The sequence below is a fragment of the Maniola hyperantus genome, chromosome 20 (genome assembly GCF_902806685.2).
Source record: "Maniola hyperantus chromosome 20, iAphHyp1.2, whole genome shotgun sequence".
Taxonomy (NCBI): Eukaryota; Metazoa; Arthropoda; class Insecta; order Lepidoptera; family Nymphalidae; genus Maniola; species Maniola hyperantus.
The window spans coordinates 240,807-268,733 of NC_048555.1; the positions used below are offsets into that span (position 1 = coordinate 240,807).

General features: G+C 48.9%; 2 protein-coding genes across 2 annotated transcripts; one reads left to right on the plus strand and one right to left on the minus strand.

Moving 5' to 3' along the window:
• On the minus strand, window positions 1–9,751 carry cactin (cactin, spliceosome C complex subunit). Its single transcript, XM_069505609.1, has 14 exons — window positions 9,564–9,751; window positions 9,226–9,391; window positions 8,583–8,752; window positions 7,304–7,541; window positions 6,893–7,067; window positions 6,186–6,319; window positions 5,707–5,859; window positions 4,336–4,459; window positions 2,932–3,049; window positions 2,485–2,579; window positions 1,907–2,109; window positions 1,318–1,523; window positions 808–952; window positions 1–212 (listed from the first exon to the last, which is right to left on the minus strand). Coding segments are annotated over exons 1-14 (2,118 nt in total). The 5' UTR covers window positions 9,566–9,751; the 3' UTR covers window positions 1–23.
• Window positions 9,752–10,301: 550 nt separating this feature from the next.
• On the plus strand, window positions 10,302–27,037 carry IKKepsilon (I-kappaB kinase epsilon). The gene is made up of 10 exons (XM_069505627.1): window positions 10,302–11,025; window positions 11,289–11,531; window positions 11,995–12,222; window positions 14,230–14,365; window positions 14,795–14,946; window positions 15,019–15,440; window positions 15,869–16,048; window positions 22,426–22,573; window positions 26,066–26,182; window positions 26,737–27,037. Exons 1-10 carry the CDS (start codon window positions 10,522–10,524, stop codon window positions 26,851–26,853), a joined length of 2,247 nt encoding a protein of 748 aa, XP_069361728.1. The 5' UTR covers window positions 10,302–10,521; the 3' UTR covers window positions 26,854–27,037.
• The last annotated feature ends 890 nt before the right edge of the window (window positions 27,038–27,927 follow it).

Here is a 27,927-nt window from a genome sequence, read left to right on the forward strand (position 1 = left end):
CAATATCATGTGTAGGTTGTTATTCAACGCCTGTATCGGTAGCGCTTGAAGTGGAACCACAGCTGGAAGATGTTGTTGTGGAAGTGGCAGCGGAAGCCGCGCTTGTACGAGTACTCCCACTCGCGGTTGACGATCTTGAAGGCGATATCCTCGTAGGGCGGGCCCGCGTGGAACCGCAGCACTGCAAACTCCGGGTTTTCTGGACACGGTTTCTACAACAATGACAAGTTTCATTCAGTAGATGTATGGATAAACTGTAAACTGTGGTAGGCTAGTGGTTAAGACGTCCGCTTCCTATTCGGAGGTCGGGAGTTCGATCCCGTTGTTCGACCTCTAACTTTTCGGAGCTATGTGCATTTTAAGTAATTAAATATCACTTGCTTTAACGGTAAAGGAAAACATCGTGAGGAAACCTGCACAGCTGAGAGTTCTTCATAATGTTCTCAAAGGTGTGTGAAGTCAGCCAATCCGCACTTGCTAGCATGGTTGTCTATGGCCAAATCCTTCTCATACTAAGAGGAGACGCGTGACCTGTACCTTGGGCTTTAAAATGAGGCTGTTCAGATACATTTTACTTTAATGCTTAAGTGTTTCGACGCTCATCGTCGAACTCTATCAACATTGGTATGATGAAATAGTACATTACAGTCCAGGCCTGAAATAAAGCAATTACCGGCCGAGTAATATTGGAAGGCCGAGGCGATTTTATATTTTAGCGAGAAACTAAATGAGGTCGGTAATTGCTATAGCTTATTTTATTTTTTAAATATATTTTAATTGTTGTAGGACAAGAGTTAGAGCACGAACCAGCGAGAACTCTGGCGTGGCGTTCTTGTCGATGAGGTCGGGGTAGAAGATGTTGAACTTGTAGCCCTGCACGATCTTGGGCGGCGGGTTGTCCATGTCGTAGTGCGTCTGGTTGTACTTGTTCCACTCGAAGCCCGTGTGCACTCTGTAACAGAAACATTGTGGTTGAGTTTCCCCGACCCATCGGCGGCCGGCATCGACTCACTTTCCCATTAGCTCGTCTCTCTCGTCTCTCTGAACAGGGTATAGTGATAAGTTTTAATTTAAAACTGCTTTATGCTCACGACTTCGTCCGCGTGGACTACACAAATTTCAAAGCCCTATTTTACCCTCTTAGGGGTTTAATTTTCAAAAACTCTTTCTTAGTGAATACGTCTACGTCATAATAATCCATCCAGTAGTTTAAGCTGTGCATTGTTGGATCAGCGAGTCAGCTTCTCCGTTTATATATTTAGATAAATTTAAATTTTTTCTATTGTATTTACGGGTGTTGTGATCGTCGCAATTTACCTGTTGAAGTAGCGCGGTTTCCGCGGACGGTACTTGTCGGCCCACAGGCACGGCTGGTCGGGCAGCGGCTGCTCCACGCTGAACTGCGCCGCGTTGCCTTCCGCGGCCGAGCCGTCCATGGAGCGGCGCGCGGCGGCCGTCAGCGCGGCCGTGGACGCGTCGCCCGCCGCAGCCGCGCCCGGCGCCACCGGCACTTCCGCCTGACTCTGTGCAGCACAAAAATTCTTTATTCTGTAATGAAGCAATTTCTGAGCAAGTGGGAGAAAAAAAATTTGACATGAAACTATTGTGCTTTGAGTATGATATAATGCATAGTTACCTAACAGATAAACAAAGCTGGGATCAGAAACACTTTTGATCTAGGGGTGGGATGTGTAATGTGTATACGAGACAGCACAGACAAAGTGAACTAGAGTGAAGGAACTCTCGGTTTGATCCAGAATCGACGATATGTCAAATATTAGGCTATGGTGACGATGACTTGAAATCAAAGAAAAATGGGGCTACCTGTGACGTTGAAGCCTCGACGTTTTGTTCCCTAACTGTCGAGAAGTGTGGCACAGAGTCGTAAAGCTAGTGGCACACTCACCGCGAGCAGCGCAGCGGCGTGTATGGAGGCGGCGGTGGCGGCGGCGGCGTGCAGCCTCGCGCGCAGGAACGCGAGTCTCTGCGCGTCCTCCTCCGCCTCCGTCAGCAGAGTGCCGGGCTCCAGCGCGCCGGGCCCGAGGTACTGGGGGGAGTAGTTCCCGGCCGTGTACTGCGACACGCTCCACGCCTCCTCCTCCTCGGCGCCTGCAAACAAAATACATTAATACCCAACCTTCATCTGTCCCTACAACAGTCCTCTGCAAAACACACTAGGAACTCATATATGGTCCTCACGATACAGGTTACCTAGCGTGAAGCTCGCCCGACTTCAACATATATACACGTGTAGAAACAAAAGTTATTCTTTACTTTGTAGTGGTTGTGGAAGTCGGTTTTTTAAATATTTTTTTATGAATAAACAATTTGACTTTGACTTTTGAATACTGTTTAATTTTAGTTGTACTCAGAATCGGTACCAACATGATGCAAAATGTCAAGTTTTTAAACTAAACAACTTGAGCTGTATACGGGTGATTAAAAGTCAGTCAGTCAGCTTTTCCTTTTATATAATAGGCTAACCTTCGTTGCGCTCGGTGTCTTCGGGCTCCGGGGCGCTCTGCTCCTTGTCCGCCTCCGAGGGACCCGCCTCCGCCTTGGGCTCGGGGGTTTGAGACCTGTAACAAGTGTCATACATACATTTCCATACTACGAGTATCTATACTCCATAATTAGTATTATTTTTTAAACCCGCAATGTATAGCGCGCAAAACTCGGGTCAATGCCCCGCTCACGACGCGGTATTGACTCCGAGTGACCTACTCACGTAACGTTCGTTGACCTTTGGCGTCAGTCAGATGTTTTATTTGCAATATATCGTAGACTTCTACAAAATAATAGGATTTATTTATTTATTTGTTCGCGGTTTTTTTTTATGGTATCATATCAGTAATCATCAATACTATAACCTGTGTTCGTTTTTGCCAGCGTTCTGTTTACACCCTGTATGATAGGTCGCTGAGCACTCACCCCTGCGCTTCGGAGCCGGGCTCGGCGGGCTGCACGCCCTGCTCCCGCTTGAGCAGCTGCAGCTTCCTGCGGAGGTTCTCCTGGTGCCGGTCCCGCAGCCGCGCGCGCGCCATGTGCGCTAACAACAAAACATAAACATATATAGATGTTTCAATCCACGAAGACGCGCCCCGCTCTTTTCCGCAATCGCTTACAGTGCATGTGTGCAATGAAAACTGCAAGAATGTGAGTTCTATTACTACGCAGCGAGTAGCTATGTGGGCACACGCACACATATTTAAATAGCAGAAAATTTCATAATTAACTGGAAGTATGCTCTACTTCATATATTCACCTACTTTAAAAAATAAAATATGAGATGTAATGGTCCTGCATATGATAATGAATTAATTGTGTTATTGGCATAGACGTAGTATAATACTAGATATTGATTGGTAATAATATTCTAATCACAAGAAATAATGTATGTATTGATAATATAAGTGTAGGCGTCATATATAAGTATAGGATGTATGTATGTGAAATTGTTGTCTATATAAGTAAAGAACAACACATCTCATCTTTCCGGATATTATAAAAATACTTAAATTAGAGCAACTTTCCGATGGGTCACGATACTCAGCAATACAACCCAAAACAATCGTGTACACTGAGCCGTGGTCGACTCAAGACTAATGTTCGGACTGAACTCCCGGCTCCCCGCACCCCGCGGTTTCCCCTCGCGATAAATAGTGGGGCGCGTCTTCGTGGATTGAAACATCTATTAAGGCCCGAAATACGTTAGCGGCAGCCAGAAGGATATTTGAAGGAAACGAAGATGTCATTTTCTTACTTTTATTCTAAGACCATTTTAACCGAACCTAACATCTGCATCAATGTTAGATGCAGATTTTTACATTATGACGACCTAAAGCTAACCTATAGTACGCGACAAGTCGAGACATACTCGCCCCCGCGCTTACCCGGTGCGGGCGACGTGCGGTTGTGCGAGGCGTCCCCACGCCTCATTGCCATCGCTGAACCTGTCGCGGACTATAATCTACCTAAGAAACTACGTCGAGGTGTGACGACAGAACGCTTTTCTTGATTTCACACCTCTCACTTAGTTTAAACACCTTAACAGCGAATATTAAAATAAGTTAGTCCCAATTAGTTGGAGTCACGTGTGATGATGAGGTGATATCTCGCTGACGGTGCGCTGGACTCGTGACGCTTAGACGAAGCCGAAGGCTGGATTGCGCAAGTTTCAACGATGTCGTTGGAATATGGAACACGCGCGACTTATGTGAACTACATCCCGTATTTTAACCCCTTCCTCCTGCCTCCAGCTGTGCGGCACGCCCGTCTTGCCCCAGAACATCTGCGACGACACTCACATTACCTGCTCACTATAATGTAACGTACCCTTAAGCTGGCTAAGCAGGCTCTCCCAGTAGGGCACGTCCACGCCGTCCTTCTTGCCGCAGATCTTGTGCTCGATCTGCGCCTGCAGCGCCTCCAGCTGCGCGCCCGTCTTGCCCTTGAAGATCTGCGACAACACTCACATTTTACTGCTTTTCAACTTAAACTTCTTTAAGCGCGATGAGTAGATCCGTAGGAGGAATCAGAGTAACCAACATAGCTATAAACGGATTGCGAAGCTGCAAACTCAGCATTTTTAAATGTATTTTTCCACGTATTCACTGTGTAGCTGAAGGGTTGATGCAATGAAGAACCAGCTACATAATATAATGATGTTTATTTTACACTTTACAATTGATACGTTATGTACAATACAGACTGGCTCGCGAGCTTTATATAATACAGTGGTAGAAGATGTTGACGTGACGAGCGGATGATAGGGAATGTGGAATCTTGTAACGTGCGTGACCAGGAGGACTCTCCACTGCGTTCCAAATTTGAATATTGTTGTGTGGCAGCTGCGAAGTTTTCCTAATAGCTGCCAGCCAAGTAACGGTAGAGGTTGCACCTCTACAACTGTAATTAATAAAACGGTATCTGCATAGGTAATAATTTTTTGTTTGGAATAGGCAGGTGACACAGATTGTTTATGTAAATCAGGAATAGTGTGGGGCCCAAAATCCTTCCCTGGTTGACACCATAGGTAAGGGGCATATCGTCGCTTAGGTATTCATTTACCTAATTTGCTGCGCACAGTTTGACAAGTAATCTTTGAAAATATCCAGCGCTATATTCCTGATTCCTATTTTATTCAGCTTTTCCAGTAGTATGGGGTTAGAAACAGTGTCAAAGGAATCAGACAAGTCCAAAAATACACCAATGCATTTTAATCTCTGGTCTAACAATATAGTCTAATGAATCATATTTTATCATCATTATTCATAGATAAGATATTTGGGTTTCTAAGTAGTTTTATTTAAGGCCTTCTCAAATATTTTGAAAGTGCTGAAATATAGATAGATATAGCTCTATAATTATTGCTTCTATCGCCATTTTTATGTACTGGTGTGAATAAAGCCTTCCTAATGCAGTTTGGAAGGATATCCTTCGTCCAAGATATTACTAGAGATAATAATACATTGCCGCTAGGGTAATACAACTTAATAGTTGTATTAACTATACTATTTAATTTTAGGCTCATTATAATGGTTTCTATTTCCTTTTGATCTACTGGTATCATGCCAAATGAATTAGTTAGCATGGGAATGAGAATCCTTCACGTTGTCATTTGGGGAAAGTTTTTCTTTATAGGGGGAAGAGGGAGACCCTGAGACAGGTTATTCAGCCAAGCAACCAATGTGTGAATGTTATAACCTGCGTGACATCCTCGGCCACGGCCTCGTGCACGCCGTCGCGCCGCGCCCCGGGCGCGTGCAGTCTGCGCAGCTTGCTGAGCTCGTCCACCACGATGGTCTGCACGTCCTCCCAGTACGACTGGTTGGCGTTCTGCTCCAGTTCCTTGTAGACCTGGGTAAACAAATATATTGATTTTCTAAAAAAAATACTTAGGTATTTATTTTATGGCCAGGGTCTGGTCTACGTAGTCGAAATTCCACGGATACGTACGAAGCGATTTGCCTCCTCATTTCTAATTCGAACCGCTTACATTTGGAACACCCTTCCAGCATCAGTTTTCCCCTCCAATTATAATATGGGTACCTTTAATACAAGAGTGAATAGGCATCTCTTATGCAAGCGTGCTCCATCTTAGGCTGCATCATCACTTGCCACCAGGTCTGATTGCAGCCAAGCGCTGGTCTATAATATTTAAAACTTCAATATAAGTGCATTACCTTAATATCTTCAAGTAGATCCTCCAAGTCCTGTGCGTGTAAGCCATTGAGGTATGTGTAGGGTTCATGCATCTCCAGCGCGTCCACACACTGCTCCGAGCTCACGTACCACGCTAGCAGGTCTATCGGTTTGGCTGTCAATACGGTTCACAGTTTAGTATTTAACTATAAAACATTCAGAATTTAGTATTTAACTAGAAAAGATTCAGATTTCAGTATTTAGCCGTAAATAAGGTTCAGACTTTAGTATTTACCTATAGAAGATTCAGAATTTAGTATTTAACTAGAAAATATTCGGAATTTAGTTTTCAGCCAAAATAAGGTTCAGACTTTAGTATTTAACTATAAAAGATTCAGAATTTAGAATTTAGCCGTAACTAAGGTTCAGAGTTGAGTATTTAGCCGTAAATAAGGTTCAGAATTTAGTATTTAGCTGTAAATAAGGTTCAGACTTTAGTATTTAGCTGTAAATAAGGTTCAGACTTTAGTATTTAGATGTAAATAAGGTTCAGACCTTAGTATTTAGCTGTAAATAAGGTTCCGACTTTGAGGTTCATCAGGATTCTAACCACTTTAATGTGTTCAGATACTGGAGTCAAAAAAATCGTATTATCGTGGAATGTATCCGTTATTTACACAATGATAAGTCATTAAACCACAAAATAAGCCTAAAATCATATGAATGTAGCCCAAACAAGTTTAAATACCTCGTCCATCGCGGATGCGAATCTGGCTCCTGAGGCGCGCCTGGTGCAGATGGAAGGCGTCCTCGTGGCGCGCCCAGCTGTGGAACTGCGCCGCCTCGCGCGCGCGCGCCGCGGCCGCCGTCTCCGCCTCGCGCTCCGCGCGTTCCGCCTCGCGCTCCAGCCGCCGCTGCTTTACCTGTGAGAGGATAGCATACACTGACATTATTACACACTATTTCTTACCATGCTGTCCCTCATAATACGTGTTTTACTCCAAGGCTTTTTTTGTGTTTGTGTATTAGTATAGTTTTTTTTATGTGTATGAGAGCAGACGGTCCTCCAAAGGGGCTCCTAACGCACAACAGACGGAAATGTTGAAGTGGGGAAACCAGCCCAGAGTGACGAAAGAACGGGGCTCCTAATGTAAGTTACCTTCTCCAACTCAATCTTGTTCTCCATCTGCTTCTGCCTGTTCAGGGCCTCCAGTTCATCGCGCGACACGGTCTTGACGCCTTCCTTGGCCAGCTTCTTGGACCACACGAAGGTGTGCGTGAGAGCCGAGTCACCGAAGGGGTTGTCTTGGTTGGTGTAACACTGGTACTCGTTGTCCCAGCCCATGCGCTCGCGGCGCTTGCGCTCCTTCTCTTGCTTTTCTCTCAGACGCCGCGCTCTGAATACACAATACAACATTTCGAGTGAGCAACACAACAACTTGAACTCAGAGTAAAGAGCAGTAAACGGTATGAAAGAAAAACCATTTGGTTTGGTACCCTTATTTATTATTTTAATCTTCCACCAAGTATAGTGGTAGCTTTTACATAATATAGCTTATTTATGATTTTGCCTTTAATTCAACTCTTGCGCTTTTTTCAATGCCCTATATTAATTAGGCAGCTAATATACTATGTATCTGCACAGGGATGAGGGAAGCTAATGTTTTGTAGAATTTGATCTGAGGTTGTATCATACTTATTTTACTTAAGTATACCTAATACTGATAAATAATCAAAATAAGTGACAGCAGTGTTAAAACGTTTATATCAATAAAAAATATTTTACTAAATTCTGTCTACGTGGTAGGTAGTTATGTGGTTCCCACGGCCGGTTCCAAGCGAGAATGTCAAAACGTTTAACAATGAGTGTACCTTGTCAATGTAGTTGTATGGTTATCGAAGGAATATTTCTGTGTGTGTGGTGTAGGCCAGGCCACAGTGTAGAAAATGTTAATTATAAAACATTTATACCTACAATTTTTTATTTCGTAAAACGCTTTTGTATACAGTAGGTACAGTTAGATTTAAATGAAAGAAAGAAAGAAAGAAAATGCATTTATTTGTTGTTGGTGTCACAGATAAAAACAAAGTACAAATGTAACATTTTCATCTGTGACACCACCCCAAATGGGTGTACAGCTCAGCATAATGTCTTGAATCATATTTGTTAACACGCATAAGATGCAGGATGCTGATTTTAAGCTGTGAATGTATAAATAAATACATTTTGTAGGACTTGATTTTGCCAAAAATATTTTTAACATATTATTAGGAATTATTTTTAGCAATATTGTGTGTTAATTTAAGTATGTACCTACACTGTTTATTTTTAATCAAACCATTGTTAGGCAATTTTCCTTGAATTAAAAAAAAAAGATTTGAAAACCATAATAAATTCAAATAAATAAAAAAAATTCAAGATAATAGAGATAGCAAACCTCTTTTCCTCAGGAGTTTCATTGGCCTTCAGCAACTCTTTCTGCTTCTTCTTCTCGTCTCTCAACCTCACCCTCTCTGCCTCCAGTCTCTGCAGCAGCTTCAACTCCTCCTCGTCACTGTCACTGGATGAACTGCTAGATGAGCTGCTGCTGGATTTCTTCTTTTTCTTCTGCATTCAAATAAAACCTTGATCAAATAAAATTATAAAAACATTCTTTCATCAAATAAAATTTTACAAAGTAGAGAGTATTGTCTAAGTATATAAAAGGAAAAGGTGACTGACTGACTGACTGATCTATCAACGCACAGCTCAAACTACTGTACGGATGGAGCTGAAATTTGGCATGCGGATAGCTATTATGACATTTGTGTAATGTGTAGTCCATGTGGACAAAGTTGATAAGCTAGTAGGCCTATAAATCATTAGTTTACAAAGCTAGTGTTAGAATAATTTGGTAAAACAAAGTATTATCTTATTCAAATTCTAACAGGCAAGTTGTGAGTGAAGTACGCAAGAGGGGTCAAATCATCGCCCCCTGTATGTGAACTCACAACTTTGTTAAGTTACCAACATTATTGCATTTATGAGCAAGTGTCTAACCGGATGTTAGCATTTGACTAAGGTCAGAAGAAACTACTAACCTTGCTCTTTTTGTGTTTTGATTTCCTCTCTCTGCTGGAGGACTTGTGCTTACTCTTTGATCTCGATCTACCTCCGTCTTGGTCTCTACTCTTAGCTCTGGAACTCCGATGCCTATCAACAGACCTTCTGCGAGACTCATATCTGCTTACTGATTGTTTTGATGACCTGAAATGATAATAAATAACATAATAACAATATGAAACTTCATACTCAGATACGGTTTTTAGCACTCTCTAGCAGTTTAATTGTTGAGATATAGAGCACAGGGTCTCCTCTCAGAGTGAAAAGACTTGGCCATTACAGTCTACCACGCTGGCCAAGTGCGAATTGGACTTACATTTTCTGGCACTTTTTTATACTATAAGGTATCTTATTTCTTACGAAAAGAAAACTGAATTAGCTAATGTAACAAATCATATTAAAACAGACAAATTACATGGAATTATAAATAAGAAAATCTTAAAAGTATTTCACAACAAAATCAACAAAACCAAACACCAACAGTCAAAGCCAAATGTCAAAATAAAAATGACAAGCACAGTCATTGTCACCAAAGATAATAGGATAATATTATAATCAAAGAGTATATAAGATAGAAAATAACTACTGCACTTTGCTCTGCACCACAGTGACAGAACACATTGGTATTACTGATGGGCGATTGTTACTAGTTCCAACAATCGAATGGTTTGATACTACTAATAATAACAATCGAATGAAGAAACAATCGACCGCTAGTTCGCAAATTCGAATTAAACCGCTAGTTTCATTCATTTACTTTATCATACTAAATTGGGCTGTATTCTCGTATTATAAAGTCGACTTTTATTTGATTCACAAATTCGACTAAAATTTTACATGAGGTTATGTACCTATATTCGAATTTGTACACTAGTAGTAATCAAATTTGAATCGGAGGGAATGAGACGGCGCAATACATTCTTATATATTTTTCTCTTTTCTTCAAATTCGAATAATTTGAATGACTTCTACAATCGAGTTATTCGAATACTGTCATTCACAATCGCCCATCAGTAATTGGTATACTAACTATTCTGTAATACTCTGTGGCAAAAATTTTATCAAAATGAAAGTGATTTTGTTATAATTTAATTTATTTAATTAATTACTTAGCTATATTGTGGTTTGCCAATACAACTAACACAGGAAATCAGAACAAAAGATCTCATTCAATGTTGTACTTAAATTAAAATTAACAAAATAATTCAACATTGCTTTATTTAAAAGAAGTGTAGAACAAGTCGAATAAAACATTAACTATTATAAACCAAAAAATGTCTTTTCTGAGAGGATCCGAAAATTATGTGTGGTGCACTACCAGTGTGTTAGGGAAAGGAGCTACCGGCGCAGTTTTTCAAGGGGTTAACAAGAACAACGGGGAGCCAGTGGCTGTGAAAACATTCAACCAACTCAGTCATATGAGACCTCACGATGTACAGATGCGTGAATTCGAGGTTTTAAAGAAAGTGAAGCATGAGAACATCGTGAAACTGCTAGCTATCGAAGAGGAGCAGGAAGGGAGAGGGAAGGTCATCGTCATGGAGCTGTGCACCGGTGGAAGTCTGTTCAATATCCTCGACGATCCCGAGAACACGTACGGCCTTCAAGAACACGAGTTTCTGCTAGTTGTGGAACATCTAACGGCTGGCATGAAGCACTTGCGCGATAACAACCTGGTGCACCGGGACTTGAAGCCGGGTAACATCATGAAGTTCATCAATGAAGATGGCACTACTACTTATAAGTTGACAGACTTTGGAGCCGCAAGAGAGTTGCAGGTCAATTATTTTATTTATTATTAGCTGATGCCTGCAGCTGTGTGGATTTAGGCTTTTCAAATCCTGTGGGAACTCCTTGATTTTCCGGGATAAAATGTAGCCTATGTCAGTATCCAGCTCTTTAATTATATTCATACAAAAAAAATCACATGCAATCCATTGTTATGTTGCTGAGTGATTGAAGGACAAACCAATAAGCCAAAAAACACTTTCGCATTTATAATATAAGGTAGAGATAAGGCAATGTTTTTATTCTAATACAGGAAGAAGAGCAGTTTGTATCACTGTATGGAACAGAGGAGTACCTTCACCCAGACATGTATGAGAGAGCAGTCCTAAGGAAGCCTGTGGGGAAGAGCTTTGGGGCGACGGTGGACTTGTGGTCCATCGGAGTCACCTTATACCACGTGGCCACAGGGCAGCTGCCATTCAGGCCGTACGGAGGGAGGAGGAATAAGGAAACCATGTTTTATATCACCACTAAGAAAGCTTCGGGAGTTATTGCAGTTAGTATGATAAGTTAATTTTATTTATCTGTACCAAATATTTATAATAGTACTAAGAAAAACGATAAAACGTGCATGGAAAACATTTATCTCTTTTTCATAGTTTATTAATAAACAGTTGATTATTATTTCTAATAATAATTATTATTATTTATAGTATACTTTCGCTGATGCATCTATATAGATGCTCTGATATCAGAAGTGCTCGGAGTTTTCTAAATATTCTTGAACTGGTTAACAGAACTTGACATAACCACATCCGTAGGCAATTTATTCCATATGGGAATAACTCTGTTGGTCAGAAAGTGTTTTAATGGATTAGACAATGACAATTGATATTGTAGCTTCATATCATGTCCCCTTAATCTAGGATTGCTAAACTTTCTTCAAAGTAAAAAGCGTAAGGTATATGTGGTATGTAACAGGTGATTAAAGATTACATGCACTATTTTTTTTGTATCAGGGAACACAAACAACAGAAAACGGCCCCATAGAGTGGGCCAGAGAACTGCCCTCGCACTGTCAGCTCAGTGCAGGCCTCCGCAAGATAGTCACGCCGCTGCTGGCCGGCCTGCTGGAGGTGGACCCTCACAGGATATGGACCTTCGACAGGTTCTTCTCTGAGGTGCAGATGGTGACCTCCACTAAACCTGTTCACATCTTTCATGTTAATAAGGCTGCTAGTTTGAAGGTGAGTTTATAAGGCTTAACTATAACAAATGCTATTTTAAACAATTTTTTTTTAATAGAAAGAGAAATGTACTAACACTTGCCCTCTAGCAGTGAACTTGTGATTAGTGTAATAATGTTAAGTCCATACTAATATTATAAATGTGTCTGTCTGTGTGTTACCTTTTCACGCCCCAACAGCTTAACCCATTCTGGCGAAACTTGGTAGTCTCACTTGAATAGCTTGCTTGCATCCCAGAGATAAATATAAACTAATGTTTATCCCGACAAATTATTAGATCCAATAGAAGGAATTAGAACCGTAAATCCAAATTGATAGTCTCATATAAATCATACACTTGTTGAATCTATATTATATTACATAGCTATCAAAATGTCGAGGGATACTGATTTGTAAGGCATGATTATGGTAAATTGACAAATCTTTATAAGTTAGGTATTCAAAAAACTAAAACCTGACTATGAAATTATTAGTAAAATTGGGTTACTGTCGTTAGGTATATTTCAATGGTATACTATATTTATATTTATGAACTCGGTACTTTATTTTCTTTCATTTGATATACCACTCGATACAATAGCAAAAAAAGTTTTTAAAGACCTCCACTTTATTGGATCTAACATCCGTCAGATCGATTTTGTTTATATTAAATGTAGCCTATGTCACCCGGACCATAGCAACAAATTAACTTACATCTCATTCCTCAAAATTGTCCCAGTAGTTTAGCCACTACAGTGGAACACACATTGATACAAACATACATACATAGACTGCCAAAATCATATTCATAACCCTTCATTTTGGCTTTGCCGTAGTCTGGTAAAAAAAAACACATGTTTTGTATACATATTGTATAGTAAAAAGTACAAAGAAAACTATTAGTGAATTCGATATTTCAAACTTCCCAGTAGTAATGTAATGATTATCAATTACTCAGCCAAGGTCCTTATTGTTTCTCTCATTAAAGTTCGTACCTTTTCGTGGATTTTCGTTGGACGCAAGACCTTGCGAGGCGCCGTCGTTCCGCGCGATTAACCCTTTTCAATGATACTTGTATGATTTATGGATATCTTTGACGTTAATGGTGGTAACTACGGGCGTGAAGAATAGTCTAGAATGTCAAAGGTGAAACATAGAACAGCTGTTTAAGTACCCACGGTGACTTTATTATTGGATTTGAGTAATGAATATGGCAAGCAGTAGTCTTGAAATCACAATGATTAAATTAAAAAAACCTGCCAGATTCGCGCACCGAGGGTTCCGTACTGCAGTAGTATTTTTTCGACATTTTGCACGATAAATCAATAACTATTATGCATAAAAATCTGTTTTAGAACATATAGGTAAAGCCCTTTTGATAGTTGAAAATACTAATTATTTGTTCATGAACATATTTTTTTTGTGATGTAACCACAAACTCACGGAATTCGGATTTTTCCCCTTATGTGTGCCTACCTACCAAATTTCATGATTGTAGGTCAACGGGAAGTACAGTGTTTCCTAACAGACAAGGCAGACAACAAAGTGATCCTATAAAGGGTTCCGTTTTTCCTTTTGAGGTATGAAACCCTAAAAATGCAAAAGTTACAGCTGGACTCATTTATTTGTGATAACATAGCTGTGATAGCCTAGTATTAGTTAAGATATTGGCCTCCAATTTGGGAAGGCTGGGGTTCAAGCCCAGACCTCCAGGAGTCCAGGACCTCTGTCTTTTTAGAGCTATGTGCAGTTATAGTATCAAATATCACTTGCTTCAACAGTGAAGGACAACACTGTGAGGAGACCTACATGCCTGAGAGCTTTCAACAATGTTCTCACTGGTATAAATTCTGTTAATTCGCATTTCGTCAGCGTGGTGGACTTTGGTCTAAACCATTCTCATTCTGAGTGTAGACACGTGAGCAGCTGGCGATGGGTTAACATGATGACACAACTACATGAATTATAATTCATCATTCAGCTTTGGAAATAAATGTGTGAAGGCTAATATTAGTATTTTTTGTTTAGGTGTTCCTCAAGCCGGAGGAGAAGTACGAGCACCTGCAGACCTCCATCTGCGAGCAGACCAGCGTGGTGGCCGAGTCGCAGATCCTGCTGTACCGGGACACGCTGCTGCTCACCGAGATCGATGATAACACGCTAGGTAGGTGTTCCTCAAGCCGGAGGAGAAGTACGAGCACCTGCAGACCTCCATCTGCGAGCAGACCAGCGTGGTGGCCGAGTCGCAGATCCTGCTGTACCGGGACACGCTGCTGCTCACCGAGATCGATGATAACACGCTAGGTATAGGTTTTTATAAAAAAAGATCTAAGACTCCTAATTCCTAAGACGATTTTTCTGTAGTTCCTATTGTTTTGGATTTCCTCGTACTGTCCTAGTAAAAAACAGTGTATATTACACAATTGAGATGTTTCTGTTGGTTTTATTTCATTAATTAAAAAAGTTTCTTGACCCACACATGACATAAGCAAAACTTTTACATTAGAATAACATTTTTCACTCGCCTTACGGCTCTGGGTTCTAGCTATGAGGTTATAAACATAGTCCGACAGTATCCATTTTTGTATTTCAGGCAAGAATTACCCCGACACCACAGCAGAAGTACCATTGATGTTGTTCAACAAGAACAACAACAACGTGTCCATGACGCCGGAGCCCGAGATACCGAAGTTCCCCGTCTTCCCCAACATCGTGTCCGTGGAGAACGATGCTTCGCAGGCCAAGGTATACCGTGTTGGGGTAGCACAGGTTCGGTTGGTGGTGCTTTCTAGTTAGTGATGACCCGTTGTGTTGCAGACGGCGTGCAGCGTGGGGCACGTGGTGAAGCGGCGCGTGGAGACGCTGTGCGCGGCGTCCGTGCTGTGCGGCGCGTGCGTCACGCGCTGGGGCGCGCTGCTGGCCACGCGCCTCGCCGCCACCGCCGTGCGCGCGCAGGCGCTGGCCGCGCACGCCGCGCGCCTGCACGACGCGGCGCGCGCGCTGGACCTGGCGGCGGGCGCCGTGCGCGCGCTGCGGGGGGGCGCCGGCGCGGGCGAGGCGTGGTCGCCGGCCGCGGCGCTGGTGTCGGCGGAGGCGGAGGCGCTGCGCAGCGCGGCGGCGGCGCTGCGCACGCGCCACGCGGCCGCCGCGCTGCGCGCCGACTGGGACGACGCGCTGCCGCACGCGCCCTGCCCCAACGACCTGCGCCTGCACCTCAAGGCGAAGACCCTCGTGGAGAGGTGAGAGCTCGCACAACCACTAGCACAAGTGGAGCGTGAGAACCTGCTAATACTATCGATATCTACGGGCGGAACATACTCGAAGCAAAAGTGTGAATAACACCAATTAATGTTTGGTATTTATTGCGTTCATTTTTTTCAAATTGTTTAATATTTTCAAATTCTAAAGAAATTCTAAAGATATTTCAAATAATAAGTAATTAATAGTACCTACTGTCGGCGGTACATTTGTTCGGGACTACGTCATCGATTGAACAGCGCCATCTAGTTTCTATTGTGATAACCGCCACAATTAATTAATTTTGCCTTAAAGGCTTGCCTTGCAATTTTGTAGTTTCTTGCGATTTACTTACGCACGAAATTTTTTTTTCGAATGAAAGGAGGAAAGAAGTTTAGTTATAATTACTAGTCATCGGTCGTCGTTGCAGACTGCGCGAGTCGTGGCAGCACCTGGTGCGCGACCGCGCCACGCGCTCCCTCACCTACAACGACGAGCAGTTCCACGTGCTGGAGCGCATCACGGTGGCGGAGACGGGGCGGCGCGCGCGCGCCTTGCTGCAGCGCGCCGCGCCGCTCGCCCGCGCCCGAGCTGACGCCATCGCTGATTGGTGACTATCTCCTACAACGACGAGCAGTTCCACGTGCTGGAGCGCATCACGGTGGCGGAGACGGGGCGGCGCGCGCGCGCCTTGCTGCAGCGCGCCGCGCCGCTCGCCCGCGCCCGAGCTGACGCCATCGCTGATTGGTGACTATCTCCTACAACGACGAGCAGTTCCACGTGCTGGAGCGCATCACGGTGGCGGAGACGGGGCGGCGCGCGCGCGCCTTGCTGCAGCGCGCCGCGCCGCTCGCCCGCGCCCGAGCTGACGCCATCGCTGATTGGTGACTATCTCCTACAACGACGAGCAGTTCCACGTGCTGGAGCGCATCACGGTGGCGGAGACGGGGCGGCGCGCGCGCGCCTTGCTGCAGCGCGCCGCGCCGCTCGCCCGCGCCCGAGCTGACGCCATCGCTGATTGGTGACTATCTCCTACAACGACGAGCAGTTCCACGTGCTGGAGCGCATCACGGTGGCGGAGACGGGGCGGCGCGCGCGCGCCTTGCTGCAGCGCGCCGCGCCGCTCGCCCGCGCCCGAGCTGACGCCATCGCTGATTGGTGACTATCTCCTACAACGACGAGCAGTTCCACGTGCTGGAGCGCATCACGGTGGCGGAGACGGGGCGGCGCGCGCGCGCCTTGCTGCAGCGCGCCGCGCCGCTCGCCCGCGCCCGAGCTGACGCCATCGCTGATTGGTGACTATCTCCTACAACGACGAGCAGTTCCACGTGCTGGAGCGCATCACGGTGGCGGAGACGGGGCGGCGCGCGCGCGCCTTGCTGCAGCGCGCCGCGCCGCTCGCCCGCGCCCGAGCTGACGCCATCGCTGATTGGTGACTATCTCCTACAACGACGAGCAGTTCCACGTGCTGGAGCGCATCACGGTGGCGGAGACGGGGCGGCGCGCGCGCGCCTTGCTGCAGCGCGCCGCGCCGCTCGCCCGCGCCCGAGCTGACGCCATCGCTGATTGGTGACTATCTCCTACAACGACGAGCAGTTCCACGTGCTGGAGCGCATCACGGTGGCGGAGACGGGGCGGCGCGCGCGCGCCTTGCTGCAGCGCGCCGCGCCGCTCGCCCGCGCCCGAGCTGACGCCATCGCTGATTGGTGACTATCTCCTACAACGACGAGCAGTTCCACGTGCTGGAGCGCATCACGGTGGCGGAGACGGGGCGGCGCGCGCGCGCCTTGCTGCAGCGCGCCGCGCCGCTCGCCCGCGCCCGAGCTGACGCCATCGCTGATTGGTGACTATCTCCTACAACGACGAGCAGTTCCACGTGCTGGAGCGCATCACGGTGGCGGAGACGGGGCGGCGCGCGCGCGCCTTGCTGCAGCGCGCCGCGCCGCTCGCCCGCGCCCGAGCTGACGCCATCGCTGATTGGTGACTATCTCCTACAACGACGAGCAGTTCCACGTGCTGGAGCGCATCACGGTGGCGGAGACGGGGCGGCGCGCGCGCGCCTTGCTGCAGCGCGCCGCGCCGCTCGCCCGCGCCCGAGCTGACGCCATCGCTGATTGGTGACTATCTCCTACAACGACGAGCAGTTCCACGTGCTGGAGCGCATCACGGTGGCGGAGACGGGGCGGCGCGCGCGCGCCTTGCTGCAGCGCGCCGCGCCGCTCGCCCGCGCCCGAGCTGACGCCATCGCTGATTGGTGACTATCTCCTACAACGACGAGCAGTTCCACGTGCTGGAGCGCATCACGGTGGCGGAGACGGGGCGGCGCGCGCGCGCCTTGCTGCAGCGCGCCGCGCCGCTCGCCCGCGCCCGAGCTGACGCCATCGCTGATTGGTGACTATCTCCTACAACGACGAGCAGTTCCACGTGCTGGAGCGCATCACGGTGGCGGAGACGGGGCGGCGCGCGCGCGCCTTGCTGCAGCGCGCCGCGCCGCTCGCCCGCGCCCGAGCTGACGCCATCGCTGATTGGTGACTATCTCCTACAACGACGAGCAGTTCCACGTGCTGGAGCGCATCACGGTGGCGGAGACGGGGCGGCGCGCGCGCGCCTTGCTGCAGCGCGCCGCGCCGCTCGCCCGCGCCCGAGCTGACGCCATCGCTGATTGGTGACTATCTCCTACAACGACGAGCAGTTCCACGTGCTGGAGCGCATCACGGTGGCGGAGACGGGGCGGCGCGCGCGCGCCTTGCTGCAGCGCGCCGCGCCGCTCGCCCGCGCCCGAGCTGACGCCATCGCTGATTGGTGACTATCTCCTACAACGACGAGCAGTTCCACGTGCTGGAGCGCATCACGGTGGCGGAGACGGGGCGGCGCGCGCGCGCCTTGCTGCAGCGCGCCGCGCCGCTCGCCCGCGCCCGAGCTGACGCCATCGCTGATTGGTGACTATCTCCTACAACGACGAGCAGTTCCACGTGCTGGAGCGCATCACGGTGGCGGAGACGGGGCGGCGCGCGCGCGCCTTGCTGCAGCGCGCCGCGCCGCTCGCCCGCGCCCGAGCTGACGCCATCGCTGATTGGTGACTATCTCCTACAACGACGAGCAGTTCCACGTGCTGGAGCGCATCACGGTGGCGGAGACGGGGCGGCGCGCGCGCGCCTTGCTGCAGCGCGCCGCGCCGCTCGCCCGCGCCCGAGCTGACGCCATCGCTGATTGGTGACTATCTCCTACAACGACGAGCAGTTCCACGTGCTGGAGCGCATCACGGTGGCGGAGACGGGGCGGCGCGCGCGCGCCTTGCTGCAGCGCGCCGCGCCGCTCGCCCGCGCCCGAGCTGACGCCATCGCTGATTGGTGACTATCTCCTACAACGACGAGCAGTTCCACGTGCTGGAGCGCATCACGGTGGCGGAGACGGGGCGGCGCGCGCGCGCCTTGCTGCAGCGCGCCGCGCCGCTCGCCCGCGCCCGAGCTGACGCCATCGCTGATTGGTGACTATCTCCTACAACGACGAGCAGTTCCACGTGCTGGAGCGCATCACGGTGGCGGAGACGGGGCGGCGCGCGCGCGCCTTGCTGCAGCGCGCCGCGCCGCTCGCCCGCGCCCGAGCTGACGCCATCGCTGATTGGTGACTATCTCCTACAACGACGAGCAGTTCCACGTGCTGGAGCGCATCACGGTGGCGGAGACGGGGCGGCGCGCGCGCGCCTTGCTGCAGCGCGCCGCGCCGCTCGCCCGCGCCCGAGCTGACGCCATCGCTGATTGGTGACTATCTCCTACAACGACGAGCAGTTCCACGTGCTGGAGCGCATCACGGTGGCGGAGACGGGGCGGCGCGCGCGCGCCTTGCTGCAGCGCGCCGCGCCGCTCGCCCGCGCCCGAGCTGACGCCATCGCTGATTGGTGACTATCTCCTACAACGACGAGCAGTTCCACGTGCTGGAGCGCATCACGGTGGCGGAGACGGGGCGGCGCGCGCGCGCCTTGCTGCAGCGCGCCGCGCCGCTCGCCCGCGCCCGAGCTGACGCCATCGCTGATTGGTGACTATCTCCTACAACGACGAGCAGTTCCACGTGCTGGAGCGCATCACGGTGGCGGAGACGGGGCGGCGCGCGCGCGCCTTGCTGCAGCGCGCCGCGCCGCTCGCCCGCGCCCGAGCTGACGCCATCGCTGATTGGTGACTATCTCCTACAACGACGAGCAGTTCCACGTGCTGGAGCGCATCACGGTGGCGGAGACGGGGCGGCGCGCGCGCGCCTTGCTGCAGCGCGCCGCGCCGCTCGCCCGCGCCCGAGCTGACGCCATCGCTGATTGGTGACTATCTCCTACAACGACGAGCAGTTCCACGTGCTGGAGCGCATCACGGTGGCGGAGACGGGGCGGCGCGCGCGCGCCTTGCTGCAGCGCGCCGCGCCGCTCGCCCGCGCCCGAGCTGACGCCATCGCTGATTGGTGACTATCTCCTACAACGACGAGCAGTTCCACGTGCTGGAGCGCATCACGGTGGCGGAGACGGGGCGGCGCGCGCGCGCCTTGCTGCAGCGCGCCGCGCCGCTCGCCCGCGCCCGAGCTGACGCCATCGCTGATTGGTGACTATCTCCTACAACGACGAGCAGTTCCACGTGCTGGAGCGCATCACGGTGGCGGAGACGGGGCGGCGCGCGCGCGCCTTGCTGCAGCGCGCCGCGCCGCTCGCCCGCGCCCGAGCTGACGCCATCGCTGATTGGTGACTATCTCCTACAACGACGAGCAGTTCCACGTGCTGGAGCGCATCACGGTGGCGGAGACGGGGCGGCGCGCGCGCGCCTTGCTGCAGCGCGCCGCGCCGCTCGCCCGCGCCCGAGCTGACGCCATCGCTGATTGGTGACTATCTCCTACAACGACGAGCAGTTCCACGTGCTGGAGCGCATCACGGTGGCGGAGACGGGGCGGCGCGCGCGCGCCTTGCTGCAGCGCGCCGCGCCGCTCGCCCGCGCCCGAGCTGACGCCATCGCTGATTGGTGACTATCTCCTACAACGACGAGCAGTTCCACGTGCTGGAGCGCATCACGGTGGCGGAGACGGGGCGGCGCGCGCGCGCCTTGCTGCAGCGCGCCGCGCCGCTCGCCCGCGCCCGAGCTGACGCCATCGCTGATTGGTGACTATCTCCTACAACGACGAGCAGTTCCACGTGCTGGAGCGCATCACGGTGGCGGAGACGGGGCGGCGCGCGCGCGCCTTGCTGCAGCGCGCCGCGCCGCTCGCCCGCGCCCGAGCTGACGCCATCGCTGATTGGTGACTATCTCCTACAACGACGAGCAGTTCCACGTGCTGGAGCGCATCACGGTGGCGGAGACGGGGCGGCGCGCGCGCGCCTTGCTGCAGCGCGCCGCGCCGCTCGCCCGCGCCCGAGCTGACGCCATCGCTGATTGGTGACTATCTCCTACAACGACGAGCAGTTCCACGTGCTGGAGCGCATCACGGTGGCGGAGACGGGGCGGCGCGCGCGCGCCTTGCTGCAGCGCGCCGCGCCGCTCGCCCGCGCCCGAGCTGACGCCATCGCTGATTGGTGACTATCTCCTACAACGACGAGCAGTTCCACGTGCTGGAGCGCATCACGGTGGCGGAGACGGGGCGGCGCGCGCGCGCCTTGCTGCAGCGCGCCGCGCCGCTCGCCCGCGCCCGAGCTGACGCCATCGCTGATTGGTGACTATCTCCTACAACGACGAGCAGTTCCACGTGCTGGAGCGCATCACGGTGGCGGAGACGGGGCGGCGCGCGCGCGCCTTGCTGCAGCGCGCCGCGCCGCTCGCCCGCGCCCGAGCTGACGCCATCGCTGATTGGTGACTATCTCCTACAACGACGAGCAGTTCCACGTGCTGGAGCGCATCACGGTGGCGGAGACGGGGCGGCGCGCGCGCGCCTTGCTGCAGCGCGCCGCGCCGCTCGCCCGCGCCCGAGCTGACGCCATCGCTGATTGGTGACTATCTCCTACAACGACGAGCAGTTCCACGTGCTGGAGCGCATCACGGTGGCGGAGACGGGGCGGCGCGCGCGCGCCTTGCTGCAGCGCGCCGCGCCGCTCGCCCGCGCCCGAGCTGACGCCATCGCTGATTGGTGACTATCTCCTACAACGACGAGCAGTTCCACGTGCTGGAGCGCATCACGGTGGCGGAGACGGGGCGGCGCGCGCGCGCCTTGCTGCAGCGCGCCGCGCCGCTCGCCCGCGCCCGAGCTGACGCCATCGCTGATTGGTGACTATCTCCTACAACGACGAGCAGTTCCACGTGCTGGAGCGCATCACGGTGGCGGAGACGGGGCGGCGCGCGCGCGCCTTGCTGCAGCGCGCCGCGCCGCTCGCCCGCGCCCGAGCTGACGCCATCGCTGATTGGTGACTATCTCCTACAACGACGAGCAGTTCCACGTGCTGGAGCGCATCACGGTGGCGGAGACGGGGCGGCGCGCGCGCGCCTTGCTGCAGCGCGCCGCGCCGCTCGCCCGCGCCCGAGCTGACGCCATCGCTGATTGGTGACTATCTCCTACAACGACGAGCAGTTCCACGTGCTGGAGCGCATCACGGTGGCGGAGACGGGGCGGCGCGCGCGCGCCTTGCTGCAGCGCGCCGCGCCGCTCGCCCGCGCCCGAGCTGACGCCATCGCTGATTGGTGACTATCTCCTACAACGACGAGCAGTTCCACGTGCTGGAGCGCATCACGGTGGCGGAGACGGGGCGGCGCGCGCGCGCCTTGCTGCAGCGCGCCGCGCCGCTCGCCCGCGCCCGAGCTGACGCCATCGCTGATTGGTGACTATCTCCTACAACGACGAGCAGTTCCACGTGCTGGAGCGCATCACGGTGGCGGAGACGGGGCGGCGCGCGCGCGCCTTGCTGCAGCGCGCCGCGCCGCTCGCCCGCGCCCGAGCTGACGCCATCGCTGATTGGTGACCGCCTTTGAGATCCCATTTCGCCTTAACCAAAACTTTAGGGATCTTATTTGTAACACGTGTCGCTTGCAGGTATAAAGTGGCGCAGACCGTGTACCTGCAGACTCAGATCCTGGACAAGGACCTCTCCAGCACGGAGCTCAAGGTGCTCGCGCTGGCGGCTCGGCTGCAGGACGCGGAGCACCGCACGCGGGCGCTGGTCACCGAGGCGCAGGCCCAGGTGAGCTGACAGTGCCTAACACTGAATGATAGCCACCGAGCTCATTTGGCATTGGTTGGTTCTACATTGCTGCCTTACCAAGTGATATTGAAATTGTTTTTGTAGAAAACTTTAATGTATCAAAAATAAATGTGAAATGACGCAGTGGCGTGCAGGCCATAGAGGCATATAGGCACTGCTTACCCTACCATTTGGGATCTACAAAAGCATATTATTATATAATTAATTTATTGATATTATTTTCCGTAAACTTTAAGTACGTTTTAGATTCTAAACAAATAACATTGTGATAAAATTTGAAATTTGTTTATTTTGTATAGTTAGCGCCCTCTATTGAGGAGCGGACCCCAAAAGCTTTTCAGTTATCTCAAGTATTAACTAGATGGCAGCTGTATACAATGAGCACGGCAGCCATCATGCATCGTTGAACACCGAGTTAGCGAATCACATGCTAGTAGAACAAAGAAGGTCTTGTGAATGGCTGTCATAACTCGTAAAGTAGAAAGTACCTACAGTACGCCACAGAAAATAATGTACATGGCCCTTTAGAATGACATTTCGCCTTTTTAGAGCGTTGTCTCTGTCACTCATTGTGACGTTGTAAATTTTGAACTACTAACTAGCGTTTCGCTTTTAATTAAAATCTATTTTGTTCAAAGTATGTTGGTGCCACCTAGCATCAAGGTGCAGAACTACGCGTGGGTCGATGTTCAGAGTTCATTCGAGCCACAATAGATGGCGTTTGCTTCGTTGTCAATTGTCGTAAAAATAAAACAAAATAATTAAATAAAACCATAATATCATTTGTTTATTGTTAAGTCATTAACAAAACGGTTCTTATAATATATCCTTAGGTTCCGCAAATATTCAAAAATGAATTGGCTTCATGATCAAACTAAATGAGAGCGGCCACACTCGGGTTGCGTCTGGCAACACCGATTGGTGAGATTTAGAATTTTTCTGGAGTCAACATGTGAAGACGAATTTTTTCGTTCCAGGAAAATCTCACTCCTTTTCGCCCATGGCTTCGCCTGGGAAAATACAATAGTTATAAATTTAGTCATCCTAACGTATTTCAATGTTTCATCAATTATGGTGAGTGAAAAATCAAGTAATGTGGATTCGACAAAATGGCGGTTTGGTTAGAGAAAATCCTAATTTCATGATTTCCCTTTCAGTTCCAGCTATTTTACCTTCCCAAATAAATGAGGATAATGGGTTGTGGGTGGACTCCTGAAAACCATTGGTGGCCAGGAGTTCAATAGGTGAGTGGTGTTTGATCGGGAAAATTCCACGTGTCGAAATTTTCACACAGCACAAATTATAATCTTGTTTTTTCTTTGTTGCAGGGTTTCCGTTTTTAGTTTTCGGTTTTCCGTTTTTCGCTTTCGTTTTCCGTATTTATTTCTTTTGCACATTCACGTTGGGCGCCATTTGTAAGGGTGGTAAATTGGGCGGAATAGAAATATACCCGGATACGGAATAATCTACCACCTTACAAAGATTAGAGGAAAAAAAATAATTTTACTTACTTGATCTATCTACCTAGTAAAAAATAGAAGCTAGCCGTCGACTCCCTTGTAATGTATATGAGGTGTTATAAATGAAATTTGCTAGATGTTAGGCAAAATTGTTTTTAATGTAACTTTTACCGGGGTCGCTTAATACATAATGATGGCTAATAATGCTTAGTTATTCTAGCTTAATGCCAAGACTTAATTTAGATACATTAGAATGCCTTAGGTAGATAGTACATAAAATCTATGTTTTAAATTTAAGATGCCATTGGCATGGAATAGACAATGACACAGTAAAATTCATAAAATTGTTTCAAAATAAAAGCTCAGTAGTAAAGACAGGGTTCTTACTGTACACATACACTAAGAAGGTTCACTAAACTGTTCCAGGATACAAACATTTGCTTACTTGTAGGTGCGAAGACTGCAATGTAGCTGGACGGCATCGGCCAAGATCCAAAACTCGATTTAACTTGATTCTTCACAACCGAAATGTTTCATTACAAAGATTTTCACCAAGTCTTATCCATAGAATTAAGTTGCCAACGTGAATGTGCAAAAGAAATAAATACGGAAAACGAAAGCGAAAAACGGAAAACCGAAAACTAAAAACGGAAACCCTGCAACAAAGAAAAAACAAGATTATAATTTGTGCTGTGTGAAAATTTCGACACGTGGAATTTTCCCGATCAAACACCACTCACCTATTGAACTCCTGGCCACCAATGGTTTTCAGGAGTCCACCCACAACCCATTATCCTCATTTATTTGGGAAGGTAAAATAGCTGGAACTGAAAGGGAAATCATGAAATTAGGATTTTCTCTAACCAAACCGCCATTTTGTCGAATCCACATTACTTGATTTTTCACTCACCATAATTGATGAAACATTGAAATACGTTAGGATGACTAAATTTATAACTATTGTATTTTCCCAGGCGAAGCCATGGGCGAAAAGGAGTGAGATTTTCCTGGAACGAAAAAATTCGTCTTCACATGTTGACTCCAGAAAAATTCTAAATCTCACCAATCGGTGTTGCCAGACGCAACCCGAGTGTGGCCGCTCTCATTTAGTTTGATCATGAAGCCAATTCATTTTTGAATATTTGCGGAACCTAAGGATATATTATAAGAACCGTTTTGTTAATGACTTAACAATAAACAAATGATATTATGGTTTTATTTAATTATTTTGTTTTATTTTTACGACAATTGACAACGAAGCAAACGCCATCTATTGTGGCTCGAATGAACTCTGAACATCGACCCACGCGTAGTTCTGCACCTTGATGCTAGGTGGCACCAACATACTTTGAACAAAATAGATTTTAATTAAAAGCGAAACGCTAGTTAGTAGTTCAAAATTTACAACGTCACATCATACCCATATGACGTTTTATCGGTTTCAACGACAGAGACAATAATGCTCTACAAATCCGCTATCTCCTTGTAAAGGTCGATGTACATTATTTTCTGCGGCGTACTGTACTAGGGTAGTCACGGTAGGGTGGAATAGTCTGCAATTGTAGGCAACAATTTTTCATCATCATGATCATCGAGTAAACTTTTATAAGTGCTTTTGAATCGTCTTAGTGTATATTATGAGCTCGGCCGCGGCGGGGTGATTACGTATCTCGCGATCATTGCTGTCAAACGTCCGGCTAGAGAGAGACGGCAATAGCCACAAAGCAAAATAAGAAGAAGAGAGACAGCAAATGAACTGTCGCATTACCACTGCTGTCGCTACTGCAACGTTTTACGTGATCACCCCGCGGGTGTCCACTCAGAATGTGAACTTCATAGTCTGCCTTATGGGATTTTCAGCAGTTAATTGAACGAAGTGGGCCACGCGCCACGCCGCACGCGTAGTTCTTTAGAGGGAGTCAGCGTCCAACCTGTGTAATGTGCGAAGACCTTAACTCTTCGATAATCCAGTAAAAAAGGAATATCTATTAGTCATCATGTATTATTGCAGGTGAGCGCGCAGAAGGCGGAGGCGCCGACGGAGAAGGAAGCCCCGACGGAAAGTCAGCACAACTGCAGCACCAGAAACGCGCGGCAAGCGGGCGCGGGCGGCGCCTCCGTCTCTGCGGTACGTAGCACACAAGGGATAACAAGTACAAATAGGAGGATTTTCTATCCTCCGGCGAGCTGATTCGCTAACTCAGTGTCTATTGATAGCCACAGAGCTCATTTGACATTAGTTGGTTCTACATTGCTGCTTTATTGAGGGGTATCAAAATAATATTTCGCTGGGAACCTTTAATGGATTAAATAAATATCAAACGCTTGGCTATCAGTAATAGACACTGAGTTAGCGAATCAGTAGCTGATCTTTGACTATACCCTAACAATCACATCGATCCGTTGCTCCGTTGCGACGTGTTTTTTTTTAAAAGAATATTAGCCATGTTAAATGACTAATATTCCCTTTACCTCCACTTCAGTCCACTCCTTTACCGGTTGAGCTATTGAGGCTCGGTTTGATTGAAGGACAAACAACAACAGATCAACAAACTAACACACTTTCGTATTTATTATGGATAGCGATAATAATAGACTATGGCCTTTACATTCTGAGAGTAAACCCGACGATGAGTTGACCAAGATAATTATGATGATGTAAATGAAATAATGATGTAACAGAGCGGCGCCGGGCTGCGCGCCCTGCTGGCGGAGCACGACGGCGTGTCGTCGGCCGCCGCCGCCAGCGCCGCGCTGGTCGCGCGCCTGCTGCACCTCACCGCCGACGTGGCGCCCTAGCGCGCGCCCTGTGCGGACCCTGCGGACCGTCCCAGTGCCCAACGCGACTGTCGCGACGTGTCCTATAACGTTGCGAAGCCTAGTGACTCTACTAGTACCCAATGTGATGATGTCGATGATTTCCCCCGTAACTTTGTGAAACCCAGTGACTCTATTAGTACCGAACGCGCCTGTCCCAACGTGTCCTATACGTTGCGAAGCCTAGTGACTCTACTAGTACCCAATGTGATTATGTCGATGATTTCCCCCGTAACTTTGTGAAACCCAGTGACTCTATTAGTACCGAACGCGCCTGTCCCAACGTGTCCTATAACGTTGCGAAGCCTAGTGACTCTACTAGTACCCAATGTGATTATGTCGATGATTTCCCCCGTAACTTTGTGAAACCCAGTGACTCTATTAGTACCGAACGCGCCTGTCCCAACGTGTCCTATAACGTTGCGAAGCCTAGTGACTCTACTAGTACCCAATGTGATTATGTCGATGATTTCCCCCGTAACTTTGTGAAACCCAGTGACTCTATTAGTACCGAACGCGCCTGTCCCAACGTGTCCTATAACGTTGCGAAGCCTAGTGACTCTACTAGTACCCAATGTGATTATGTCGATGATTTCCCCCGTAACTTTGTGAAACCCAGTGACTCTATTAGTACCGAACGCGCCTGTCCCAACGTGTCCTATAACGTTGCGAAGCCTAGTGACTCTACTAGTACCCAATGTGATTATGTCGATGATTTCCCCCGTAACTTTGTGAAACCCAGTGACTCTATTAGTACCGAACGCGCCTGTCCCAACGTGTCCTATAACGTTGCGAAGCCTAGTGACTCTACTAGTACCCAATGTGATTATGTCGATGATTTCCCCCGTAACTTTGTGAAACCCAGTGACTCTATTAGTACCGAACGCGCCTGTCCCAACGTGTCCTATAACGTTGCGAAGCCTAGTGACTCTACTAGTACCCAATGTGATTATGTCGATGATTTCCCCCGTAACTTTGTGAAACCCAGTGACTCTATTAGTACCGAACGCGCCTGTCCCAACGTGTCCTATAACGTTGCGAAGCCTAGTGACTCTA

What these genes read in the sequence shown, in the direction of transcription:
- cactin (XM_069505609.1), bottom strand. An exon ending in AGACACCGAGCGCAACGAAG is followed by an intron (nt 2,110 to 2,484) that starts GTTAGCCTATTA and finishes TTTTGTTTGCAG; the next exon opens with GCGCCGAGGAGGAGGAGGCG. An exon ending in ACGCCGCTGCGCTGCTCGCG is followed by an intron (nt 1,524 to 1,906) that starts GTGAGTGTGCCA and finishes TGTGCTGCACAG; the next exon opens with AGTCAGGCGGAAGTGCCGGT.
- IKKepsilon (XM_069505627.1), top strand. Translation starts at nt 10,522, where the DNA reads ATGTCTTTTCTGAGAGGATCCGAAAATTATGTGTGGTGCACTACCAGT. An exon ending in AAGCTTCGGGAGTTATTGCA is followed by an intron (nt 11,532 to 11,994) that starts GTTAGTATGATA and finishes TTTTTGTATCAG; the next exon opens with GGAACACAAACAACAGAAAA. An exon ending in TCACCGAGGCGCAGGCCCAG is followed by an intron (nt 22,574 to 26,065) that starts GTGAGCTGACAG and finishes GTATTATTGCAG; the next exon opens with GTGAGCGCGCAGAAGGCGGA.